Below are 24,443 nucleotides of genomic sequence, written 5' to 3' on the forward strand. Positions count from 1 at the left end.
TTATTAATTATATGTTCAGCTCAATTTCACAAAGCCATTTAATTTCTTTCCTAACATTAATGCTTTAGGAAGTTCCAAACAATAATATTATTAAATTCAATTTACTTATTGTTGAAATTGATACAGATGAGTCCATTACTTATAAACAGGTCAATACCAGTCTAAAAATACAAGATGAGTATGGAGTGCAAGCCAGAAAGACCATTTGTATCTCGATTTCATTCAAAAACATAACATTGTGTTCGGTCTAAGTGTCCTCTGGCTTAGTAGCAGAAGGCTGTGAGCTCATGTTTTATTTCAACTCATTCATTGATGTGAATGTTGCTACCAAAACCACATGAGAATGCAGTGGTGGTCTCTTGTTATATTCTATAACCATTGCTGATGGTCTGAGGTATTCCCACAGTACTCCTTCAATGCTGAGGTGGTTTCAGGATTTGGACCCAGCGATGATGGAACAGCATTGACAGCTGCCCAAGGTGGGTTAGTGTGCACTTGGAGAGGAAGTTGCAGAGGGTTTGATGCCCTTATGTTTGGTGCCTGTGTCAATCTAGATGACACAGGTTACTGGTTTGGGAGGTGCTTTTAACAAAACCTTAGCATATTGCTGCAAATTGAATCTTGCATACAGCATTCAATGTAGTCATGACCTCCCACTGGCAGAAGGAGTAAAGGTTAAGGTGGATGGGGTAGCAATCAAGTAGGCTGCTTTCTTCTAGATGCTGTCAAGCTTCTGGAGTGTTGCTGGAGCTGCATTCATTTGGTAAGTGGAAAGCATTCCCTCATGCTCCTCACTATGCCTTGTAGATGGGAGAAAGGATGTGAGTCACCTGCCACAGGATATGCAGTCACTGACCTGCTTTAATAGCCACAGTATTTATGTTGGTCCAGTTGTGTTTCCAGTAAATGATAACTTGCAAGTGGGTGAAATGATCAGTGATAGCAAAACTCTTGTCTAGAAGTGGTTCGATTCTCTCGTGCAAGAGACTGCCATTGCCTGGTATACATGGCATGAATGTCACTTATCACTGCTCTACCTGAGCCTGAACGTTGTCCTGGTCTTGTTGCATGCAGGCATGGGCTGCTTCCTTATCTGAGTTGTTGTTTACAGAACGTTGGACACTCATTCCAATTTACAATGGCAGCAAGGTCATTGATTAAACATTTATGAAGGTTATTGACAAAGGCCTTGTTTACTCTTCAGGTGGACAATAATGATCCCACAAGCATGTTTTAAAAGACACACAGACTGTTTCTCCTGTCTGGTGCTCGATATTTATCCCTTAACTATAATCACTAAAATAATTACCTATTCACCATAACCCATAACACAGCTGTTTGTGGGGGATTTCTTTGCCCAAATTGGTTATGCCATTTTGTACATTACACTTCAAAAGAATTTCATAGATGTAAAGCACTTTGGGATTCCCTAAAATTAGACTGTAATAATTTATACTGAAGATTAGGCATGGGCAGAGCTGCACTTGATTCAATGTGACATTCCAAAGCATTTAATTGTACAAAGCATTTTTAAGCATGGTTGATTTGGACTTCTACATCGTAACTTACTGTGAATGATGCAAGTACCTCTGAATTCACTTGGTTAGTGTTCTGTGAGGCAGGCACTACAATCTGTGTCTAACCCCGAGTGTTACCCTTTGCAGTCTCCCTCACCTGTATAAATGGTTCACACGAGGAGTCACACCAAGTGAGTTCATCCAGTTTCTGAAAGTCCTTTCTTCTCTTGTTTCACCTACAAAATTATTGAAGCAGGTAGAATATGTGTTTAATTACTAACAAAAAGGCAGCAACAATTATGATAGCAGAAGCACAAGGGAGCGTGCGCATAAACCCCACCCACACGAAGTGGTTGATGTACGCACAGGAGATAATTGCACAGTAAATAAGTGTCAGACTTTAGAGACTAGCAAGGATTCTGCTTTAACTGGCTGATGTGATGTGGTATTCCCTTGTGTTCTGTCCTCGGGCCTCAGACCCCAAACAACTACCCACCCCCCACCCTGAGCAGGAAGTTACAAAGGCAGACTAAAATATGGCAGATGGAGTCAGGATACCTTTATCTATCTGAACTTGAGTGATTGAGTGAAATAAATCCAATTACTCAAGTCTGTCTTTGGATCCATTCTCCACATCTTTGATAATCTACACTTCAACTTGTCCAGTGTTTATATTTTCCCTACAAAGAAACTGCACAATATTTCATCCCAATTACAATTTTGATTTAATTTTTTATTGACACTATTTACGTTAATCTAATACAACAAAACAAGAAATATTTTGAACAACTGCATTCCTCCGTGCCAGCTAATTCCATAACAGCATTATTGTTCCAATAGACAGCAACTCCTTTGCTCTGCTCAGTAATACAAGAATAAATTTACCGGTTGTCATTGTCCCAGTGCGAAGCTAAACTTGAAGAGATCAAGTGCTTGCACCCAAGTTTCAGTTTGTGTCATTGATCCTCTGGCCTATATACCTTTACTGAAGCTCATTGCTGGGAATACAAAATCAATTAGACTTGTCTTAGAGTAAGGGGCCTAATTTGTACCAAAGGAGCAGCAGGTTTAGACTGAGATCTCATACTGGACTGACAAAACTCTTCACAAATGAAGCATTTTAAACAGTCAAAAGCGTTTTAGGTAATTTTCTCAGGTGCTTACCCTCCAGAAGGCTCCAGTCTATGTCCTGATTCTCAGGCTTCCGAAGAGCTGGATATTTGTTGAAGAGATTGGCAACAAATGCCAAGTTTAACTTGGGGTTTCCACGGACGACATCTGCTGCTGTGACAAACTGTCTGCAGCCAAGTTTATCAGCTTGCTGAAGCATAGACTCTGCACGTTTCAAGTCATCTTTTTCCTGAATAAGTAAAGTATTTGTGATATTTCATCTGATTTGTTTTCTTAAAAAAAACTCAAGCTGTAATCCTAACATATCCTCACATCAACTCACTATAACTCAAACCCAACTGACAATTAGCAAGTGTCCTGAATAAGAAACCACAGCAATGTTACTCTTAAACACAGCTGAGTTCAATGTCTCTTGATTCATTAACATCCATCACTCTTACCATTTATCTGAGGGTTCCACAGAAATTGTACCATAGTTTGGAAAAATAGGAGAACAGTTCACTCACCCCAAACAACTACCCGCCTGACCCTACGTATCTTCCATCCTCACCTCCACACCTCATAAGAATTCAACTCAGTTCATGGATTGATACTAAATTGTCATTCATATTATTTAAATACAATGGCCATTTCATTTACTTTTTAAAAAAATGAAAGCCAAGAATTCTAAACAAATCTGTTTACCAAAATATATGCAAACAAATTAACCTTTTACAAAGATAGATGGGGGAAAAGAGGGAATTGCGGGAAGTTGGTCAGAAGCAGGGAATGAACAGAGGGCAGGAGGATATAGATGTCAACAAGAAGAGGGGAACCATGGGGCGGGGGCCCTGGGAAACGGGGACTTGGGAAGGCAAAAAGCAAAGGAGGGAAAAAGGAATAAGAGAATGAGTGGACAGAACAGAGAACAAGGAAAATGGACAATTGGGAATTTGAGAAGCAGAGAAATAGCACAGGTAAGAAGTAAATGAGAATTAGGGGATGATACTAGGAAACAAAATCTGTGGAGGATAGTAAGGAATTGGGAGAATTGGTGGAGAGCACAAGGAAAAGGGATTTTTAGAGATCACTTGGAAATGGGAAATTATGAGAGGGCAAGGAAAAACATGCAGAATTAGGGAAGGGCGTATCAATAAAAGTGTTGTGCGAGGAGTTAAACCTATTACCAAAGCATGTGATGAAGGGATGTTAAACCCTTTAACTAATTTGTAACAAAGGTAAATTAAATTCCCATTCTTCCTTCAATGGGCTGCAGCAAGAATGATCAGACTGAACACTATTTTAGGAAAATGCAACATGAAGGGATGGGAACGTGTTAAGGCTACAGATTAGTACATACATTAATACCAGACATATCAACCGGAATCGGAACCTGTCCCTCTTCATCTCCTTTAGGTGCGATTTGATTGAGAAGGTGGTAGTAGGCTTTCGAATCCTGTGGGATTAGTGAGAAGACTTAGAAAATGGAACATGTGTTGCAAGAACAAATTTAACGCATACAAACAATCCTACTGGTTCTACATATTTACTGATTTTGTAAAACTTTAATCCTGTCACAGGATAAAGGATAAATAGGAATAGCCAACAGCTAATTCAGTTGAATAGCCTCTAGGCACATTAAAACCACATTAATCCAATGCATTAAGAATGATTTGAACAGATACCTTCATTAGGTTACAGAAGTCAGTCAGCTTTTGAATTCACCCACGTGACAACAGTCCAAAAAATCGAGACATCCAGGGGCAGCATTAAGAGTTCAAACAAACAAAGTAAAAACTGTAGAGGATTTAGCATTTGGGGGGCACACATTTAGGATAAAAGTCAAGGGATCCTTAAAACTACAGCAACACAACAGTAAAAACATGGTGAATACAGTTCCAGTCATGTTGCAATCACCTCTCATAGATGTTTCTTTGCAATGCAGAAACATTCTCTTAATGTAGCTTCACAGTGTGAGGTAGTATAGTGGCTGTGTTACTAGATTAATAGTTCAGATTATAGAGTTCAAATCCCACTCTGACAACGTGAGCACCAGAACTAGCTGTTAAAAAGCTCAAAAATCCGTTATGAATAAAGATGATAGTGAAACTGCCAGATTGTAGTGAAAACCCAATTGGTTCACACATTTTGTCATCTTGACATAGTTAGGTTACTGTGTGATTCTAGTCCCACACTAATGTGGTTGATTTTTAATGCCATGTCATGTGATCTAGTTAGCTGCTCTTTTGATCAGACCACTACCAGCAAATGCCACCTTTGCCAAAGATGTTACCTCTGAGAATAACTGGAAAAAATGTATTTAACCATAGCCCTTTGTAAAATTATTTCTGTATTGTTTACATGGTTGAGGGCAAGCTTGCTTATACTAATTCTGTCTCTTGACTCAGAAAGCTGTGTCTTCAAGCCCCATCCTGGCACTAAAGCAGGTCATCCAGACTGACATCCCAGTGGTGAGGTGTTTGCAGGAGATCCCAGTGGACCAGAAGTGTCGAGTTAGTCTGGCCTTGGCACTCACCATGCCAACACAACCATAAGAAAATATATTGTTCATTCAGCTCAGTGACTGCTCTTGTAATCTTGCTGTGCTCAGGATAACTGCACTTGCTCACAAAAAGTTTATTTCTGGAAAGAGCTTTGGGGATGTCCCCAGGGACTTTAAAGCCACTTTGTGAGTATAAAGCCCTTTCTCTTCTTCCACATGCATTAAAATAGAATGTTACTGATTGAGTACTATCAACATAAAAATGGTAATTTTCTCTTGTTTGCATATTTTTACTATGGGATTGATAAACCATGGAAGGCCAGAAGCTCAACTGACCCACTGCTCTAAGGACTTGGAGTCCCAGTTTCTGGTGCCCGTAGGAATGGAGCTCCAGAATGATTAGTAACAGCACTGGGCAAAGTGGAAGGCCCTTACCCAGTCCTACCTCTGGCAAATGAATCAGGTGAAATGACAAGAAGAATCAGAGATGCAAAAAAATGGTGCAATTCTACCTATAAATGTTTGGTGCAATTCTGCCTATAAATGTTTGGTGCTCAATTTTCCATCTTTGAATACAATTACTTTCTGTAAATGGTTAATTCTTTAATTGCTACCTGTCCTAGCAGTTTATTCTTAACGTTCATTGAATGAGAAAGTGATTGCTTCTGTTTTAAAATGACTTTTCACTAATTTACAAGACTGTATTGGGTAAATATCACTCATGGAATAGACCCTCGCTCAACAGGATAGGAGGTTACAGATTGGAAAAAGCACAGAGGCCTGCACTCAATATCTTCATCCTATGATGATTAAAATTGAGAGAGAGAGAGATTTGGAAGGCTGTGAATCAGGGCTTCTCAGATGGGTGGATACTCCACACTCCCATTGAACAAAGTTCCACTCTATGAATTCTAACACACATTTACTCCATATTGCTACATTTAAGCAATCATTTTAGCATTAACACTAATCTGGTCAACTAAACATACAACTGCAACAATTTCATACACACTAAGAGGATGGGGATCTACAAGGAGCAAAGTTTACAATGACTGGACTTACTTGAGTTTCTTCTACTGATGACTAATGTTTTTAAAAAGAAAGGAAATATATTAACTTAATAGGCATTGGCTTTTGACCTTAGTCGGTGGTGAAACAACGAGGTTCACCACTGACATCAATGTGAGGGAAGAGGGTTACTGTAGGACAACATTAGTGTTGAGCAGCTGTGATATTGTCAAGTCGGCTGAGAGACAATCACATGAAGGGAATGTCACAGGCGACAAACTAGGAAGTAAAAAGTACAACTTGTACGAAATATTCAAGATTTAAAATGTTGAAAAAAATCAAGAGAAACAAAGGACTGCAGATGCTGGAATCTAGATGAAAAACACGAAAAAAAATCAAACTTTTGAGATGTAACATTTAAATTTCCAATAGTTTGAAATATTTACACTAGGTAATTACAATTAATAGACACAAAATTTCCTTTTTCTAATGCCGGAGTCTTTGCTAGCCAGTAATTATTAGCTTAGTGTATTAAAAATTCACTTTGCTGTCATAGACAAAGAATAACATTTTTAGGCACATTAAAATTTTCATCAAATCACTGATTTCTCTTGATTTTGCTGGAGAAGGCTACAGAATAACACTTCCCATGGAAAGAGGATGAATCATTGATAGCAACTTTGCATATTTCCACAAATGGGAATTTCAAAGTTTCTGTCAGTTTTATATTGTTTTGCTATCATAACAACCTGACTTCTGAAAAGTTCCCTCATAAATCAACATTGACCCAGTGCTGAAATGTACCATTGTAGTGCACCACAGAATGCATGGGGAAGAGAGCAGTACTCAATTTTCAATGGATCACATCTGAGCAATTTTAAGCATCATGATCCGTTATCTTGAATGGCAGCTGTTAAATGTCAATATCACCAAAATTGATTATCTGGTTATCACTTTTATGGATATTTGTGGGACTTGTTATGTGCAAAATAACCAGCCTCCTTGCCCAGTTGCAAAGCACTTCTGGTGAATGCTGGAAGTTTTATTTTTTCCAAATGAATTAAGTGAAAATAATTTATAAATTTGAGAACAATCAAACTTTAAGAACTGCTAAATTACCGCTAAACATCAGGATGATTGCTGGAGCTTTGGCTTTTGCATTCAGTGACAGCACCAGGTATTCAGAAGGTCTCATCCTGGGATATCTGACAAGACTGCCCATGTAATGAATTCCCCACCCAATGCCAGCCAGTGTTCACAACCACCACAGGCACTGCAGAGTTCAAGACGATGGTCAATGATCTCCTCAAAGAGACCTGGAAGGGGCTTTAAATATATCACCATTTTTAAAGTATTCTGGAAATTTCAGTTGTGACATCTACACAAATGCTTGCATTAAAAGTACAAACACCAGCTTTGAAAAAATAATTGTAAAGTTCAATTTCACTAGCTACAAAATGACACCAGCCTCAACAAAATTTTTGGGTGCATTGTACCAGCTAATTTAGAACAGCACAGATTGCAAATCGGCATTCCATCCGGTTCTCCCATTAATATGATATATTGCAAGGGGCAAAAAAAAATGCTGAACTTTCTTTTGAACTTATTATTTGTACCTTAATATCACTGCTGAAGTTGTTAACTTTTTGGCAGCCGGCACCTTCCAGGTGGTAGTTAGCCCATCTTAGTAGCAGCTCCTCAGGTGACAGTTTCATCAGGTCCTCCAGACTTTCACCTTCTCGAAGCAGGGCAATTAGCGCTGGAAAGAAATACCTCTTTGTAAGTAACAAAAGCTCCATTCTATTAGTGATAATTATCAGTATATGGTAGTGGGGAATTGATACAAGAAGTAAAGAGCTGCATAATGTGATAATGAATTATAACTAATTGTTTCTAGGAAGAGGAGGGGTAATTGGAAGGTGGCAGTTAATTTGCATTTAGGTTAAACAAAATGTTTTCATAACATATCAGAACGCAAGGCAGTAAATTCACAGCGTTTTTCTCCCCAAACTCATTGGTCTTTAGATAACAATAACAACAACTTTCATTGGACAATGGCTTCATCAAAACAAAATCATGTCAAGATGATTTGCTTGAGCATTATCAAACAAAAATACATGCCAAGCCAGAAGGAGATATTAGAGCAAAACCTGGCAAAAGTAGCAGCTTTAAAAGAATGAAAGACAGTTGTTTAGGAAGGGAATTCCAGAGCTTAGGCTCTTGGCAGCTGAATGAGTAGCAGTTTCGTGTGAATCAGGACATGGGTAACAGTTTTGGATGACCTCAAGTTTATCAATGGAGAAAGCAGGACCAGCCAGGAGTTTGCCGGATTAGTAAAGCAACAAAGGGATGGATGAAGGGTCACAGTAATGGATGAGTCGAGGTGGGGTGGAATTGAGTGACCATAGAAATGGTGGCATGGATTTGTGGTCCAAAGTACATCAGGTCAAAAATGGTAGCAAAATGTCTAGTTCTGATGCCATGGAGGGGGAACGCTGGTGGCTTGGCAATGACATTGGTGATGATGCTTTCAGTCTTCCCAACAATTATTTGTTGAAAATTTCTACTGGATGCTAGTCAGACTGATAATTTAAAGACAGTAGCCGATTGGGAGAGGTGGGTGTGAGGTGGAATGGGCGTCATCAGCAAATACAATTGTGTTTGATCGTGTTGCCAAGGGGCAGATTGTAGTTGAGAAATAGGATTGACCCACAAAGAGTCTCTGAAGGGCCCCAGAGGTAATGATGGAGGAAAGGGAAGGGAAGCTGTTACAGATTGTTGTCTGGCCACTGCTGAATGGATAAGAATTGAACCAAATGGTTGTGGTCCCACCCAGCCACAGGAGTGTGGAGAAGTGTCAGAGGAGGATGGCAAGGTCAACTGTATTAAAGGTTGCAGACAGGGTGAGAAGGACATGAAGGAATAGATTGCCTTGTGATCAGAATGAATTTTGAGCAGTTACACAATAACGGTCAATCTAAAAAATGGCTTGCTGAATTGATAGTAGTCCCAAATCACTGGAGACTTAAAAGGTAACACACTTCTTTTTAAAACAGAAGAAACTGAATTTATCACTGTCTCTAATTATTTCCATCCTTTTATACTGTTACTGAACCCATGAAGTAGAATGGTTATCTGGAGGCAGATGCCTATTTGTTATCCGAAATAAGTGACAAAAAACACATGCCTGACAGGACCTCAATCTGTATACTAACAATTGAAGCTGCCAATTATCACACCACTTGGAGTGCTAATGCAAACAGGGCAGCAGTCATTCCAGGGATTCCACTGCCCCATTTATGCCTCAGACAGCCCATGTTAAAATCTAACCCTAATTTGCTGGAAAGGGACATGGCCAATATAATACATGTTGTAGAGCAATGCTCAGGATAAAGATGTTGTGTGGATTGAGATGCCTGACTGTACTCAAACCTTGAATGAATGTAAAGTTTTTCCATCTGTTAGCAATGCCTCATGGTAGAGGAGTAATGGTGATATTTAGATGTGTTTTAATATTCATTCTCAATGTGATACTTCAGACCTGTTGAAGAGATTACTAGAGTTGTCATTGGAGACAGAAAGAGGACATGTAGAGCAGATTTAGTAGAATGAAAACAGTGTTAGACTGGTTAAATTATGAAGACAAGCTTATATCCAGCTTGACTAGAAATATTAAGAGGTGATGTAACAGAGGAGTTTAGGGTGTTTAATGGAGTTGAGAAGACATTATTTTTGGTGAGAGAGTATAAGGGCAATTACCTTAAAACCAGAGCTAGTCCATTCAAGAAAACCAGGAATGAAAATCTAGAATCCCTTGTCAAAAAGTGGTAAGTCCCATTCAATCAAATTTTAAGAATAAGATGCATGGATTGTTATAATCAAGGGGATATGGATCCAAGGAGGATAGCTAGGCATAATATGCAAATCAGCCTTCATCTAGATTGGAACTTTTACCCTTCCAGTGCAGAGACCTTTGTAGTAAAAAATGCTTCAAATTAGCCTCCATCCTTCATATCTTAAGCCTTAATCAACTCTAAAGCCTGAAATGGACTGATTGTAGACAGATCCCATTACTAGACACCAGTACTTACCTTCATTTCGGCTCAATTCAATGTCTGCAAAAAGACCGATTTTGATGACCTGCCACAGAAGGCCCAACACAAGGTAAGGCTTTCCTTCTTTTAGATCCTCAGCACCAATATTAACTACATGGCATCCAATTGCTGAAGCAGAATTCAGAGCCAGATTCAAGTTTTCCTGTGGAAAAATAAAAAGTTAGGAAGAAATGGTGAACAGCCATCTACATGGGGTGGGGATAGGCAAAGAAAATACACTTGGTAACACCCACTTCTGTGTTACCAAGTGATTTTTGAACAAAATGGTATCTGCAGCACACAGGAGTCATGAGGGAACCACTTTGACAGGGGCATCAATGTGTACATCCAGTGGAAGTACGGAACAGCTAGATCCCAATATTAATCAGTATGCAATCTTGATTTGATGCTAGTACTGCTATTTTGGAAGTCAATGTTCCCCAAAACACTCTAAACTTATGGTGTTGCATGCATAATGCACTCAATCAAAGTGATTCTGCAACTGAAAATCTGACTGAGCAGAACGTTGGCAAGTTGAAACAACACTTTCACTGTTTAGTTTGCCCTGATACTCAGCAAAGTGATTGTAAATATTTAGAGTCCTACAGCACAGAAACAGACCATTCAGCCCACCATGTCCATGCTGATCATCAAGTACCCATCTATACTAATCCCATTTACCAGCATTTGGTCCATAGTCTTCTATACATTGGCAATTCAGGTATTTATCTAGATATCTTTTAAATGTTATGAGAGTCCCTGCCTCCACCATCGTCACAGTACATTCCAGATTCCAATCATCCTTTGGGTGAAAATGTTCTTTTTTTAAATCCCTTCTAAACCTCTTACCCCTCAGCCTAAACCTATGTCCTCTACTTTTAGATGCATTTGCTTTGGGGAAAAGTTTACCATCTATGACCCTCATAATTTAATATACCTCTATCAGGTCGCTCCTCAGCCTCCTCCCAGCCTATCCAGTCTCTCCTCGTAACTGAAACACTCCATCTCAGACAACATCTTGGTGAATATTCTCTGCACCCTCCCCTGTACAATCATGTCTTTCCTATATTGTAGCAACCAGAAGCGTACTCAGTACTCCAACTGTAGCCTAACCAATGTTTTATAAAGTTAATACCATAACCTCCCTGCTCTTATATTCTATGCCCCGGCTAATGAAGACAAGTATTCCATATGTCTTCTTCACCACCCTATTTACATATGCTGCCACCTCCAGGGATCCTTAAATTTGTATACCAAGGTGCATCTGTTCCTTAATACTTCCTAAGGCCCTTCCATTCATTGTGTACGTCCTACCTTTAGTAGACTTCCCAAAGTGCATTATCTTGCACTTATCAGGATTAAATTCCACCCGACGTTACACTGCCCATCTCACCATCTGATCAATATCTTCCTCACTACAAGAGTATCCCTGTCACTATAAATAACACTACTGACTTTTCTGGTATCTGCAAACTAATCATACCTCTAACATTCATGTCCAAATTAACATATAACAAATCGTAAGGGTCCCAAAACTGACTCCTGTGGTACCCCAGTGGTCACAGGCTTCCAATTACAAAAGCAACCCTGCACCATCACCCTTTCCCTCTGATTAACAAGACAAACTTGGATCCATTTTGCCAACTTGCCCTGGATCTCATGAGCTCTAACTTTTTGGACCATTTTCCTCTGTGGGACCTTGTCAAAGGCCTTACTGCTCCACTCTCCCACTGTTTTCACTAGTAGGAGAGTCTCAAAAAAGGGGACATAATAACAAGGGGCTGGTCATTAAAAAATGAGATATGTAAAATTTTCTCACAGGGGGTGGTGAATCTGAATTCACTGCCCTGGCAGTGGTGGAAGCAAGATCAATAGAAGTATTTAAACTGGAGGTGGATAAATATTTGATAGATCAAGGAAAAAAGGGGTATGGAGAAATGGCACAGAAGAAGAGTTGAGGCCAGCAAAGATCAGCCATGATCATATTGAATAGTGGGGCAGGCTTTAAGGGCCTGATGGCCCATTCCTGTTCCTATTTTCTTGTGCCTTAACAGAAGTTCGTATAGACTACATCAACCACACTGCTCTCATTAATACTTTTTTTAAACCTCTTCAAAAAATTCAGTCAAATTAGTCAGACAGGATCTCCCCCTAATAAAATTATGCTGATAATCTTTGATTAATTCTTGCTTTTCCAAGTTTAGTTAATCCTGTCTCTCAGAATTTTTTTCAAATGACTTCCCTACCAGCCTGTAATTACCTGGCTTATGCCTTCTGCGCTGCTTGAATGAAGATACCACATTTGCTGTCCTCTAGTCAGCAGCAAGAATCTGCCAGGGCCTCACCAATATCCTCCCTTGCCCCTCATAACAGTCTGGGATACATCTCATCAGGCCTTGGGAATGTATCCATCTTTATGCCTAATAAGACATGCAATTCCTCCTTTTTAGAATTTCACTGCCTCCCTGAATTCTCCAACTAATTCTCTACTGCACTCACTTCTGCTTGCTGCAAAACCTTGTCAACAGGGCAGATATGCTTCTACCACCTAACTGAGGGGCAGGAGGAGGGAAGGAGGAATACAGATGGGCTGTTTCTGGCTGATTGTCCCTGAACAACTCAACCAGGTGGGATACCAGTAACTTTATCCCCATTTGCATTTTCACCAGAAGTCTCACAATCTATTCTTCCATGTCATCAACCATCACTGCCTCCGCCGGGACACAAAGCAAAAGTAAAAGCTAGGACAAAATAAACATTCCAAATCAAATTCATTCCTGAAATCATGCCAAAGGTCCACCAATCATAATTGTGCACTCTTGCAGTGCCTGACCTAATGCTGCTACACAAAGCTTCCTCAGTAGCTGCATCATGGCTGGTGAAAGGCTGCCAAATGGCAGCAGAGAAGACTGCACAAAGCTCCTGCTTTGCATCTCTCACGTCAAGGACTCCACACCAATGTACGAAAGCTGGAGCCTACAGTCTCCCACATTGCACCAATCTGCAATGCTCCCAGATCATATTCACTTGTCAAATGCCTGAAAGGACCATAATTTAACTCCCCTTCAAAGGGAACAAGCTAGCTATAAGTAGACAGCTTTAATTGATGCCTACTCCTTGAAACATTGGCCTGGTGACAAGTCCAGACAATCAACCTGATGCACTTAGCACTGGGTCTGCCCTGAAACATTTGAGTAGAGTCACAATGTGGGGACACGACCTGCATTGCAATCAATGGACATGGGTTAAATGCACATCACGATCCCTGCTGCAGGAAAGTTTCCTCCTCCCTTGCTATTATTTTGTGCCCCAATCACATTTTTCAATTGAAACAGTAATTTAATATTACCTATATTTTGCCGTAAATATTGCAACGAGATGGCCAATATATTTGGTGTCAGTGACAGCCATCCCAAATCAATGTTAAAAGGATGCAAATATTTTCATTAATTCAGCCTATGCAGTTAACCTTAATACCTGTATAGTGAAAGGGGTGAGCTTCTTTTTGTTGATTGTCCTCTCATCAATGGTATCAGGCACCGAGAGATTGATCATTTTACTAGATTAAAATAGAAGTTAAACAGAGTGATTAGGTTCTATAATTTCAAAGGCAAAATAACCTGCAAACCAAAAATAAGATAAAATATCTTCATTAGTCACATGTACATCGAAACACACAGTGAAATACATCTTTTTGCACAGAGTGTTCTGGGGGCAGCCTGCAAGTGTTGCCACACTTCCAGAGCCAACATAGCATGCCCACAACTTCCTAAACCATACGTCTTTGGAATGTGGGAGGAAACCAGAGCACCCAGAGGAAACCCACCCAGACACGCAGAGAACATACAAACTCCTTACAGACAGTGGCTGGATTTGAACCTGGGTTGCTGGCACTGTAAAGCATTACGCTAGCTGCTACACTACCATGCTTATGTGTGAAATGACTATATCCTGTAATTGATTACCTTTTATGAAGCCAGCTAAGACTAAAGAACAAACAGTTCAATAAATATACAAAATATTGAACAGCATAGATACCAGCTTTGATGAAAAATCATTGACTTTAAACATTAATTCTGTTTCACTTCCCACAGATGCTGCTTGACCTGCTGAATTTTTCCAACATCCTCTGTTTTTATTTTAGATTTCAGCACCTGCAGTTGTTTGCTTTTCTGTTCCATCCTAGCTTTGTCTTTTAAGCTTAGATATTCCCCTTCCCCCTCTGTTGAAAGAATCAAGCACTAATGCCACTCACAAAACCTCCACAAAGTTAACATGCAAAGGAAGTGGCAGAAGGGAAGATGTGGACAGCTATTTCCTTATAACAGACACTTCCTATTGCCAGCAGACCCAATAAAGAGCAACAGTTGAAATAAACAAAATATCCCCAAGACAGAAACGAGAGGCAAGAAATGGGGAAGTAACATGAACATTTAGTCATTCTCGCCTTGTGCCTGAAGTGGCATGAATTAGTTGATAATCACTTTATATCTGATTTGGTACCAAGTGGCATGATTGCTAGATTGTTTTGGAATCAAAAACTCTTCCACTGACTCATCTCTGCTGTAACAGAACAACATTGATATCATGTCCCTTATTAGAGCTTTAGGTAAACCCATCATTTCCCTTTTTGTTTAAATGAGTCCTGATGAAGGGTCTTGACCCAAAATGTCAACTGTTTATTTCCCTCTAGAGATGCTGCCTGACCTGTTGAGTTCCTCCAGTCCTCCAGCACTTTTTGTGTGTTGCTCCCTTTTGTTTATACCAAGACAGCTTACAACACCAGCACAGGCAGTAAAGTGGTTCTAGGAGAAAGCTATGCTGTTTTGGGAAGCTCACCTGGTTCACTTTAAATAATGACAGAAGATACTGGAAATACTCAGATCAGGCTGTATTCATGGAGAGAGAAATAAACTAATGAGTTGGAACTTCCTGAAAAATCCAAGAAGAAATACTGCAGAAATTGTACTTCCTTGGGAAGCTGCCTCCGTTTATCTCCATAACTTTCAATAAGTTTGGGACTCCCACACACTTGTTCAAGTCTCAAACTTGTTGACTGGTTTCCCAGTCTGTTCTGGCATTGGACTCTGCACGGAGTCCACTGGCGGAGCACAGATTGCTGAACTCCCCCGCACTGACTCTATAAAAGCTGCCATCTGAATCTGTGCAGGGACAGCAGGCCTATTCAATTAAATAGTCAAGAATGGCTGCATGGAAGAAGGGTGAGGTAAGGGATTTTTTTAAAATTAAAAATATTAAAGTAAACACAATTAATTATGTAGACACGAGACTGCAGATGTTGGAACAATGCAGATGAAGCACCCCAAACTGAAATGTCAACTGTCCATTTCCCTCCATGGATGCTGCCTGACCCGCTGAGTTCCTTCAGCATCTTGTGTGTTACAATTAATTATGTGTTTTAAAGTCTGAAGATGCTAGGAAAGGAGGAAGGGGAGTTTTGACATTACATTCCTTTGTTCTGGATTCCTCCACCAGAAGAAATCATTTAAGTGTATCTTTTCTATTGAATACCTTAATCAGAACTCAACTTTATAAATTTAGAGGGGTACAAATGTTATCTACAGAATCCAACTGTAGTTAAATTCCAGATGCCTAGATCTAATTTTGATGATACTGTTCTGCAGCCCCTCCAAACACAACGTTAACTTGCTAAACAGTACTCCAGACGGGGATCTGACTCCCCGTTTCTGCAAGTATTGCATTTAGTACTCAAATGTTCCACGGGGAAGGGAACATACCCAGATACTTCTCACTTGTTCTGAAAATCAGTGGGGACTTATTATGGGGAATGTTTTTATTACCTTGTCTAAATTGTTTGATCTTCTATAAAGCACAGCCAGATAGCATAATGGTAACAATGCTAGTGGTTTGCTGTCACTGACTCATTTGCAGTGAAAGGACCAACACAAGGTAAAGTCAGGAGTGCTAAATGGGTCACAGTACTGGAAGGCTGATTTGGCTTATTTTGATTTTAACAGCAGACAGCCAAATTAGGTTAGTAATAATGTGTCAATCAACTCATAAGCCCCATTCTACTTGATGCATTCGGCAATAAAAACTGATGGGCTGTTTTGGACCATTGCGAGCCAGTGAGGAAAATGTACAACACTTACCAAAGGATAATGCCATTCCCAACAGCAGCAAAAAGTTCAGTGTCACTGTTGGCATCCATAGGAATGAGTTGCTGACAATCTGGATCCTTTTCCAAAGCCTTGTTGATCCAATTAACGAAGGCATATCGTTCTTCCTCTGCAAGAAAAAGATGAGACTTGATTGATTATTTATTGAGAGCCAAAAGAAGGAGAGGCGGCAGAGGGCTGAATCTTCCTGGCCCATCAATGTACTCAACATTTTTACAGAAATACCACTATGCTTTTCTCTCCCCTCCCCATCTCCATTCCTCTCCACATACATTACACATAGTGCATTACAGTAAAGCTGGAAATGAGACAGTAGAATTTTAAACACTAATCAGAGCACATTAGTTTGTGCTTAAAACTACTACAGGAACAAAAAAAAGTAAACCAGTAGCAATGTATTGGCAGTCAATGTTTTTCACTCTGCAAATAATGAGCTCTAACTGGAAAGCACAGTTCTCCTGTTAATGGACTGGAAAGGCTGGGGAAAACCCTTCACCCATAAGACGTAAGATGTTGGTCACCACAATCATCATTCCTGTAGCGCTTTTAAAAAAAACATTCTTCACTGTCGTCTGTTCCTAGTAATTTCTAATTCTAGCCGGCAAGACCTGTTTGCATAATTTCTTGTGAATTTTATCTGGTAATTGAATTTCTGGAAACTATAGAAGTTGTTTATAATACAACTACACAAACTGAAAATCATGCAGATACTCTGCTCAGGGAGCATACAGCAACTTGTAACACCTTCAGTTTTTATTTCAGATTTTCAGCAAAAGCAGTACATTGTATTTGTAATTCTGTAAACTTGTTAGTTGTAACTAAAATTTATGCAAAATGCACAAACCTGAATGATTATATTGTGACTATACAGTGCTTACTAATGTATATTCCTCTACCAGAAATATATGTGTTCATGAAAATAACAGCGAATCATGTTTCAAAAAGGTGAACATTAGATTATCTTTAAACTATACCCCTTCACAGTGACACATCAAAGTAGTAGATTTGTGCTGGTTGACATATTGTAGGTGGAGAAGACCCTTAAGTCCAGAATTTTAATAATCTACAAGTCTACATGCCACCCGGCTGGCCTGTTTATGAATGGAAAGTTGCCAGTTCCAGGAGACCATTCCAAATGTTAAACACCCAAAACATGAAGAAGTTCCTCCTGGCATCTGTTCTTATTCTTTTGCCAATTTTAGCCAATACTGTTTCACTCTATTATCCAGGTACAAATACTACCAGATAGGTACATGAACAAAAAGTCTCTAATACATTGATGTTATTTTCTATACTGGGCACACCTTTGAATATTTTCTATATTCTCTTTTATTCAAAGAGTAGTTCAATTTTATGGGAACTAACTGAACAATAATGAACTTGTGGCACTAAGTAGAATAATGCTCTTCTACTATCCACCACTAATACTCCCAGGACCAAAGATCATTGTCGTGCCATGTATTTTTCTGATCCTATGATTAAATTACATTACTGTACTCCTGAATCCTTACTTAAAAATTAGGTGTTCATAGGATTACACAGAAATTGCAACAAAGAATCAGCCCAAGTGGTCCAGGTCTACGTTTACCCTCCATGTCAGCCACTCTCCATCTTTGTCTCAATCTATCTGTATATCTTTCTTTTCCTTTCTCACTCATGCGCATATCTAAAATCTCCTTAACAGCAAGAATTAAAATTATTCAAATCAATTCCATGACACCAAATTAGAGTCAGGTTTCATTTGGACCACACAAAATGAACAAGTCACCCCACTGTACCTGAGTATGAGTGCTGAGTTCCTTCACTAGACTTTTCAGTTCCATGAACAGCGCAGATTCCCTCCTTCTTCAAGAGTTGTTTTCTGAACGTTTTAGCGACATCATCGCTCTTTAAACCATAGAAAAGCTGTGAAAATGCAAGACGTGTTTCAATGGTGGAACTAAAAACCATCAATATCAGGCAATTTGGAACTGAGGTTTATAAAGTTCAGCAGGACAGGAATGGGTGGCAAACCTATGTATCTGTCTGACAACCTAATATGACAAGGTGCTGCTGTCGGTAGCCTTGTGTTTATGTTTTATCCCAGTAAGTAACATTTGTCAAGCACACAGAACCACATACGCCAGAGAGCACCTAGAGCACAGGCAGGGACTAACTTAGCACAACTGCAGGTCATCAGAATGCATTAGAAAAGTATTGCATTTCTATAGTGCCTTCCATGACAAATGAGGTACTGTTGAAGTTTAGGAATGGAGGAAACTGGGCAGCCAATTTATGCACAGCAAGCTTCCACACTTAGCAATGTAGTAACGACCAGATAAGTTGATTAAACAGTAAATATTGACAAGGGCTTCTTATAACTTCACTCTCCTTTTCGGAATCATTGCTATGGAATCCTTTTATTCACACTAGAGGGGAGATTGTACTTAAATTTAATGTCACCTCCAGCAGTACCCTGACAGTATCACACGTCCTGCAGTACTGCACTAAAGTGGCAGCCTAGTTATGTACTCAAGTCTGTGGAGTGGAGCCTAAACCCACAAGCTCCTGACCGAGAAGTGAATGTGCTCTCACTGAGTGTGACACTCACCATAATGGGTGGTTGGAAATCGAACAACTGCAGATGCTGGAAATCCGAAATAACAAGGCCTTCAGGCAAAAATGTTTTTTTCCTTCGAGATATGCTGCCTAACCTGCTGAGTGTTTCCAGCATTTTCTGTTTTTGTACCATAATGGGTGATATAGCTGACATTAGGAAGGGCAAGACAAATCACAGTGCTTAGCACAGTAATATGCTACATTTGTTTTAAGCTAGGCTATGGCTGTTCTCTCTCCGTGAATCCTGGGTGAATTCTGCTCTCCCTACCATTCAATATTTTTCCATGAACCTTATATTCCTCTGAAGTCTTTCTGACAGATCTCTTGCCCAAATTGCAGATCAGACTCCACACTAACCTCACCATTGCTCTGCACAGTTTTGGCTCAGAACTTACAGTCTCCAGGGGAATTTTTATGCTTCCTTGTTTCAAGCTGACCATACGTTCAATCAAATTCTTTCCCTTATCATCTCCCGCCAGGGTAGATCCTTACCTACAAATATACCCATTAAACAGTCCTGGTAATGTATGTCAACCATTCATGGTGCAAAATTTTGCAAAAATGATGAGAGCAATGATAATAAAATCATCCAAGTAAAAGGTCTAGCCAAACCCTTATTAATTTCAGGAGGCCAGTGGAGTTGGGGTGGGGGGCATAGAAGGGTGGTTTCTGTATAAAAGCTGTAAACCCTCTAGGATATCCGACTCAAAACATAGAATGATCAGTCCCCACTCATCCCAAGACCAGATTGCCTACCAAGCTCGAGGGAACTCAAAGCTCCAGCAAGCTTGTGTATTCTGGAAATATACAATAGTACAGTTCAATTTTGTACACAGAAATATACCCTTGTATATTGTTCTTGGACTCTGCCTTTAATTTACATCACTGAATCTTTTCTTTTAAAGTGAAATCATGCTGTTGAATTGCACTATATATTGGCTACATTTTTACAACATCAGGGCAATTTAATAATATCTGCTGTTAATTACACTTTCCCCTGCACATTTTTTTTTGGTGTGGTAAGTTGCTAAGAGTAAAAGCTGTTAATATGGCAGAAGAACATCCCAGGAAACTAATGAACAAACAAGCAGCTATACTGTATCTCTCTTACTTGTGAGACTGAGCAATGCAAGGTCTGAACAAGCAATTATAAATTAGAATGGGTGATTTCAATGTGAAATCAGGTACAGAAGAAAGATAAGGGGGAGTGGGAAATTCTTAATGACGGAAAGAAAATAATGTTAATAAAACTAAGTTTGATATTTCTAAAATTTCCTCCACTTAAAATATGAAGTAATGGGAACCCACAAGGAATCATTAAATTTTTAGACACGGGGGGTTGATCAGCAAGAACTGGTGTTTAACACATTGCTAAAAGGAATGTGATGACTTAAATTTTCTATGGCAAGTTTAATTCATATCTACACACAAAGACAGCTACTTTAGCCTATATTATGCATTCCATTGGTAAGGCAAACAGCCAAATGTTGTTTTTGTGAGGCATGTGGCAGGGGCCACAACTTCGAAGACAAATTCTGGATTTTCACATCTAAATCCTGCAGCTCCCCCTTCTGAAATTGCTGTACCTTTCTCTTTTAAGTCCATTTTCAGGATCTGGGTGATGCTAGACCAGCATTTATTGTCCATCCCTAATTGGGTTTCCTCCGGGTACTCCGGTTTCCCCCCACATCCCAATGACATTGGTTGGGTTAATTGGTCGCTGTAACTTGTCCGTAGTATGTAGGTGTGTGGTAGAATCTGGGGGGAGTTGATGGGAATGTGGGAAGGATAAAAAGGAGTAAAGTAGGATTTGTGTAAAAGGGTGGTTGATGGTTGTCATGGACTTGGTGGGCCAAAGGGCCTGTTTCGTGCTGTATGACTCTATGAGAATCAAATAAAGACAGTCAAAGGCTTGAGCAAAGAGGTTTTAAGTAGCATCTTAAAGGAGGAGAGACAGTAGAGAAGTTTACAGAGGAACTCCAGAGCTTAGGACCTTGGAAGCTGAGGGATATTGGAAAATGGTCAGGTAATTAAAATAGGAAAGCACGAGAGAGCAAAACAGAGGAAGATGACTTGCAAAACTATGGCTATGGGGTCTATAGTTCTTAGGAGGAGGAATATAAAAGCATGAAAGAATTTCAAAATCAATTTTTCAAGTTGTTATCATAATTGATAATTTGAAGGTTAATTTCAACATTTTATGGTATTGTTAACCACTACAAAGGAGACTAGGGATGGGCAATAAAAACTGCTTCTGACAGCAACATGCTCATCTGTAAAAATACCCAATGTTGGATGCTTTGAAGAGATGCTGTTCTGGGCTCAGACATCATTGACACTGAGCCAAGGGCTATATGAAGAATTATGTGCATCCAAAATCAAAAATATACCCTGCCTTTTCGGTCAGATTTTAAATAGGGAATCCATCTGCCCTCACTGACAGACATTGAAAATCCCTGTAGTACTGATTTATCAATTAATCCAACTCCGGGTGCTCCGGTTTCCTCCCACATTCCAAAGACGTATGGGTTAGGAAGTCGTGGGCATGCTATGTTGGCACCGGAAGCGTGGTGACACTTGCAGGCTGCCCCCAGAACACTCTATGCAAAAGATGCATTTCACTGTGTGTTTCGATGTACATGTGACTAATAAAGAAATCTTATATTTAAAATAAACTGATTAGTTACTCTGTTACTGTTTGCAAGACTTTATTGTGTTCCAATCAGCTGGCATGTTACGTGAGAACACCTAAAGTACCTTATGGAAAGGGATCCCCAAGTTTTTCCTATCTTTCTCAATGTTCCTTCAGCAATGCTGAGGTTAAACAATAATATTCAAATGTTGGCCCCCTCAACAAAAATAAACCCGAAGGGCACAAAAGAAACCTACCTCAATAAAGTCTTCAAAACTGATTTGGTCTTTTGGATTTCCAGATTCTGTTAAATGTTCTATCATTTCACGGATTTTGAAGCCTGGTATTGGTCGATTGGCTTCTTTAAATAGATTTTGGAGTTCACTGCTATCAACGTATCCAGAGCCGTCAATGTCTGAAAAACAAAATGAGGTTCAATTAAAGCCTTTAAAATCATAACATCACAGACATTCATTCAACATGAGGGATGTGGCCAGTTTTGAGGGTGTGGTGAACTCCAGCACTGTTCACGGGCATGTATTGTACTACCTATAGATATTTCTGTGTAAATATCTCTGGTGCAGCTTGCCCACCCTGACATCTCACTGCTGACCTCCCACTTCCTTCAAGAAAGAGTGTGGTACAATGGAGTTTCCTGGGAAAACCCACTTTAGCATTCTGCAGCAAGAAGAGCATACAGTCACCACCAGAGATCGTCACAGTGACAGAGCTTAGTGTCTACTGTGGGGAATAAAACAACAATGCCAGCAACAAATTCTGGTCTCTTTATACTGATTTCCATCTGGAGCTTAGCACTTTGTTACCCAGCCATTTAAACTAACTGCATTGAGTAAAAGTGACAAAATTTTCACCATTTTTTGAAGTGTTTGTCCAGAAACAATCAAGTGTTAGTGGACTAAAACCATGATTGAACAACTTGAACTGATGCATGATGAGTAATTTGTCCCATGCTTGAGAAAAAAGGTACCCTTTGTGCACATGATCTGGAATTTATTCAACTGGGAGTGACTTCCAGCTGTTTCCGCCACAGCATCTTCTTAAGTCTTATGAGTCACCAACACAGAATTATTCACGGGGCATGGAGCAGCTGGACCTTCAGCTAGCTGAAGGTATTTTAACAAGATCAGAGTTTGGTGATTGCACCTTCAAATGAGACACTAGTTTTACGTTCCTCCATTGTAGCCAGGCAGAATCAATTGTCCTTCCTGGTTTAATATGGCTGGAATCATGTAACTAAGATACTCACCAATTTTTGAAAATACATCTCTAAGTTCTTGCAGTTCTTCTTCAGAGATCTGTGGTATTTCTGCCATGATCTTCTAATATCTCTGATGAAAGCAAGCTAACCTGAAACCAGATATATAATATTTGGTTTATTATATGCATATTACCAGTCAAAAAGAGTAATTTCTCTCAACAACTTTCATTTCTACCCAAGAAAGAAAATTTATTTTTACTTATTTAACAAAAAGAAATATTGCAAGTGCTCAGCAAGTCAAGCAGCAACTGTAAAAGGAGAAACAGAGTTAACCATTTATCACCCTTTTTTTATTGTAAGCTCTCCTACTTTAATTCTTGAATCATAACCTTACAATCTTCTCTTGCTGTCCTATGGTTTGAATTCTCCAAACAAAACATGCTGTGATAATAGTTGGAGCAAGAAAAACCTAAAGTGGAAATAGGAGTCAAAATAAAATCTATTTGTTTAGCAAGTTTTTGCATTTTTATTGCCACAGAGCATCAATAATCAATTGGTTATGCAGAAACAGCAGCAAAATAAATGATGAGTTAACCTCTTCCTGCTGATGTTAGTCAAGAGATAAATATTGGCCAAGATATCAAGACGACTCTGATGTTTTCCTTTGAACCACAGAATCTGTTCCATCCACCTGCATGTGGCATCAGCTTTACTCCTGCAAAATAGCATCTCCAACAATGCACAACTTCCTCCTCACTACTCCTGAAGCAGCACCATAAACTTCAAAAGTGGAATTTGAACCCATGACCCAGTGAGCCAGAATTATGTAATTAGGATTCATATTCCATTGGCTAGACCACAGAAACAGTGGCATCCAAGGTTCTTGTCTGTTGTAACTGCTGTCTGCTGTCCTGCAGGTATATACATCAGTTTTAGTTTTTACATTAATACCCTTTACTAAATGGGAAACTAATCCAAATTACTGAATAGATCTTCTTTAGTATCCATTTTGAAAAGTGTTCTCTGCATCTTAAATTGTTGACACAAATAATATCAATTGCACAGAATTTAAGGAAAAAAATTGAGACACTATTTGAATCTTGGAACAGCAAGTATCCAAAATTACACCCCTCTGCTACAGTCTCTCTCCCTTTTCTCAATTCCTCAAATGTGAAACTTTTTGTTTACATGCCTTCCCATGCCCATTCCCACTCCAGGTACATTTAGTATCTGTAAATAGCATAACCTACCCGTACATCCATTGCAAAGGGCTCTGGTGAGGTATTATTGCACCCACCCACCTGAGAATTTGACTGTAAGTGTACCTTTACACCTGAATCAGATGGACTTCTGTTTGCATGTTGAGCCTTAATTTGTCAAATTATTATTATATTCTATCTAAAACATGAATATAAAACCCGAATTTTAGAGGAGGTTGAGAGTGAGCTGCACTGGTATCCAGTAACTACTAAACACCATTCCAAACAGTTTGATTGGCATCCAATCTTCCAAACTAAACATTCATTCCTTCAGCACTGTCACACGACAGTTGGACTGTGTATCAGCTACAAATTCCACTATAGTAACTTGCCAAACCTCCA

General features: G+C 39.5%; 1 protein-coding gene across 1 annotated transcript in view; it reads right to left on the reverse strand.

The window, feature by feature from the left end:
- Positions 1–24,443, reverse strand: part of LOC127569068 (plastin-2-like) — a 66,359-nt gene that overhangs the window by 14,747 nt on the left and 27,169 nt on the right. Inside the window, exons 3-12 of the mRNA XM_052013367.1 lie at positions 22,891–22,991; positions 21,881–22,038; positions 18,172–18,298; positions 16,367–16,502; positions 13,710–13,791; positions 10,230–10,395; positions 7,755–7,897; positions 3,988–4,083; positions 2,682–2,877; positions 1,675–1,753 (exon numbers count right to left, since the gene is read on the reverse strand). Of these exons, the coding sequence (XP_051869327.1) occupies positions 1,675–1,753; positions 2,682–2,877; positions 3,988–4,083; positions 7,755–7,897; positions 10,230–10,395; positions 13,710–13,791; positions 16,367–16,502; positions 18,172–18,298; positions 21,881–22,038; positions 22,891–22,957 (1,250 nt within the window). The 5' untranslated portion in view covers positions 22,958–22,991. The remainder of the gene's footprint in view (positions 1–1,674; positions 1,754–2,681; positions 2,878–3,987; positions 4,084–7,754; positions 7,898–10,229; positions 10,396–13,709; positions 13,792–16,366; positions 16,503–18,171; positions 18,299–21,880; positions 22,039–22,890; positions 22,992–24,443) is intronic.

This window comes from Pristis pectinata, chromosome 4, assembly GCF_009764475.1.
Source record: "Pristis pectinata isolate sPriPec2 chromosome 4, sPriPec2.1.pri, whole genome shotgun sequence".
NCBI lineage: Eukaryota > Metazoa > Chordata > Chondrichthyes > Rhinopristiformes > Pristidae > Pristis > Pristis pectinata.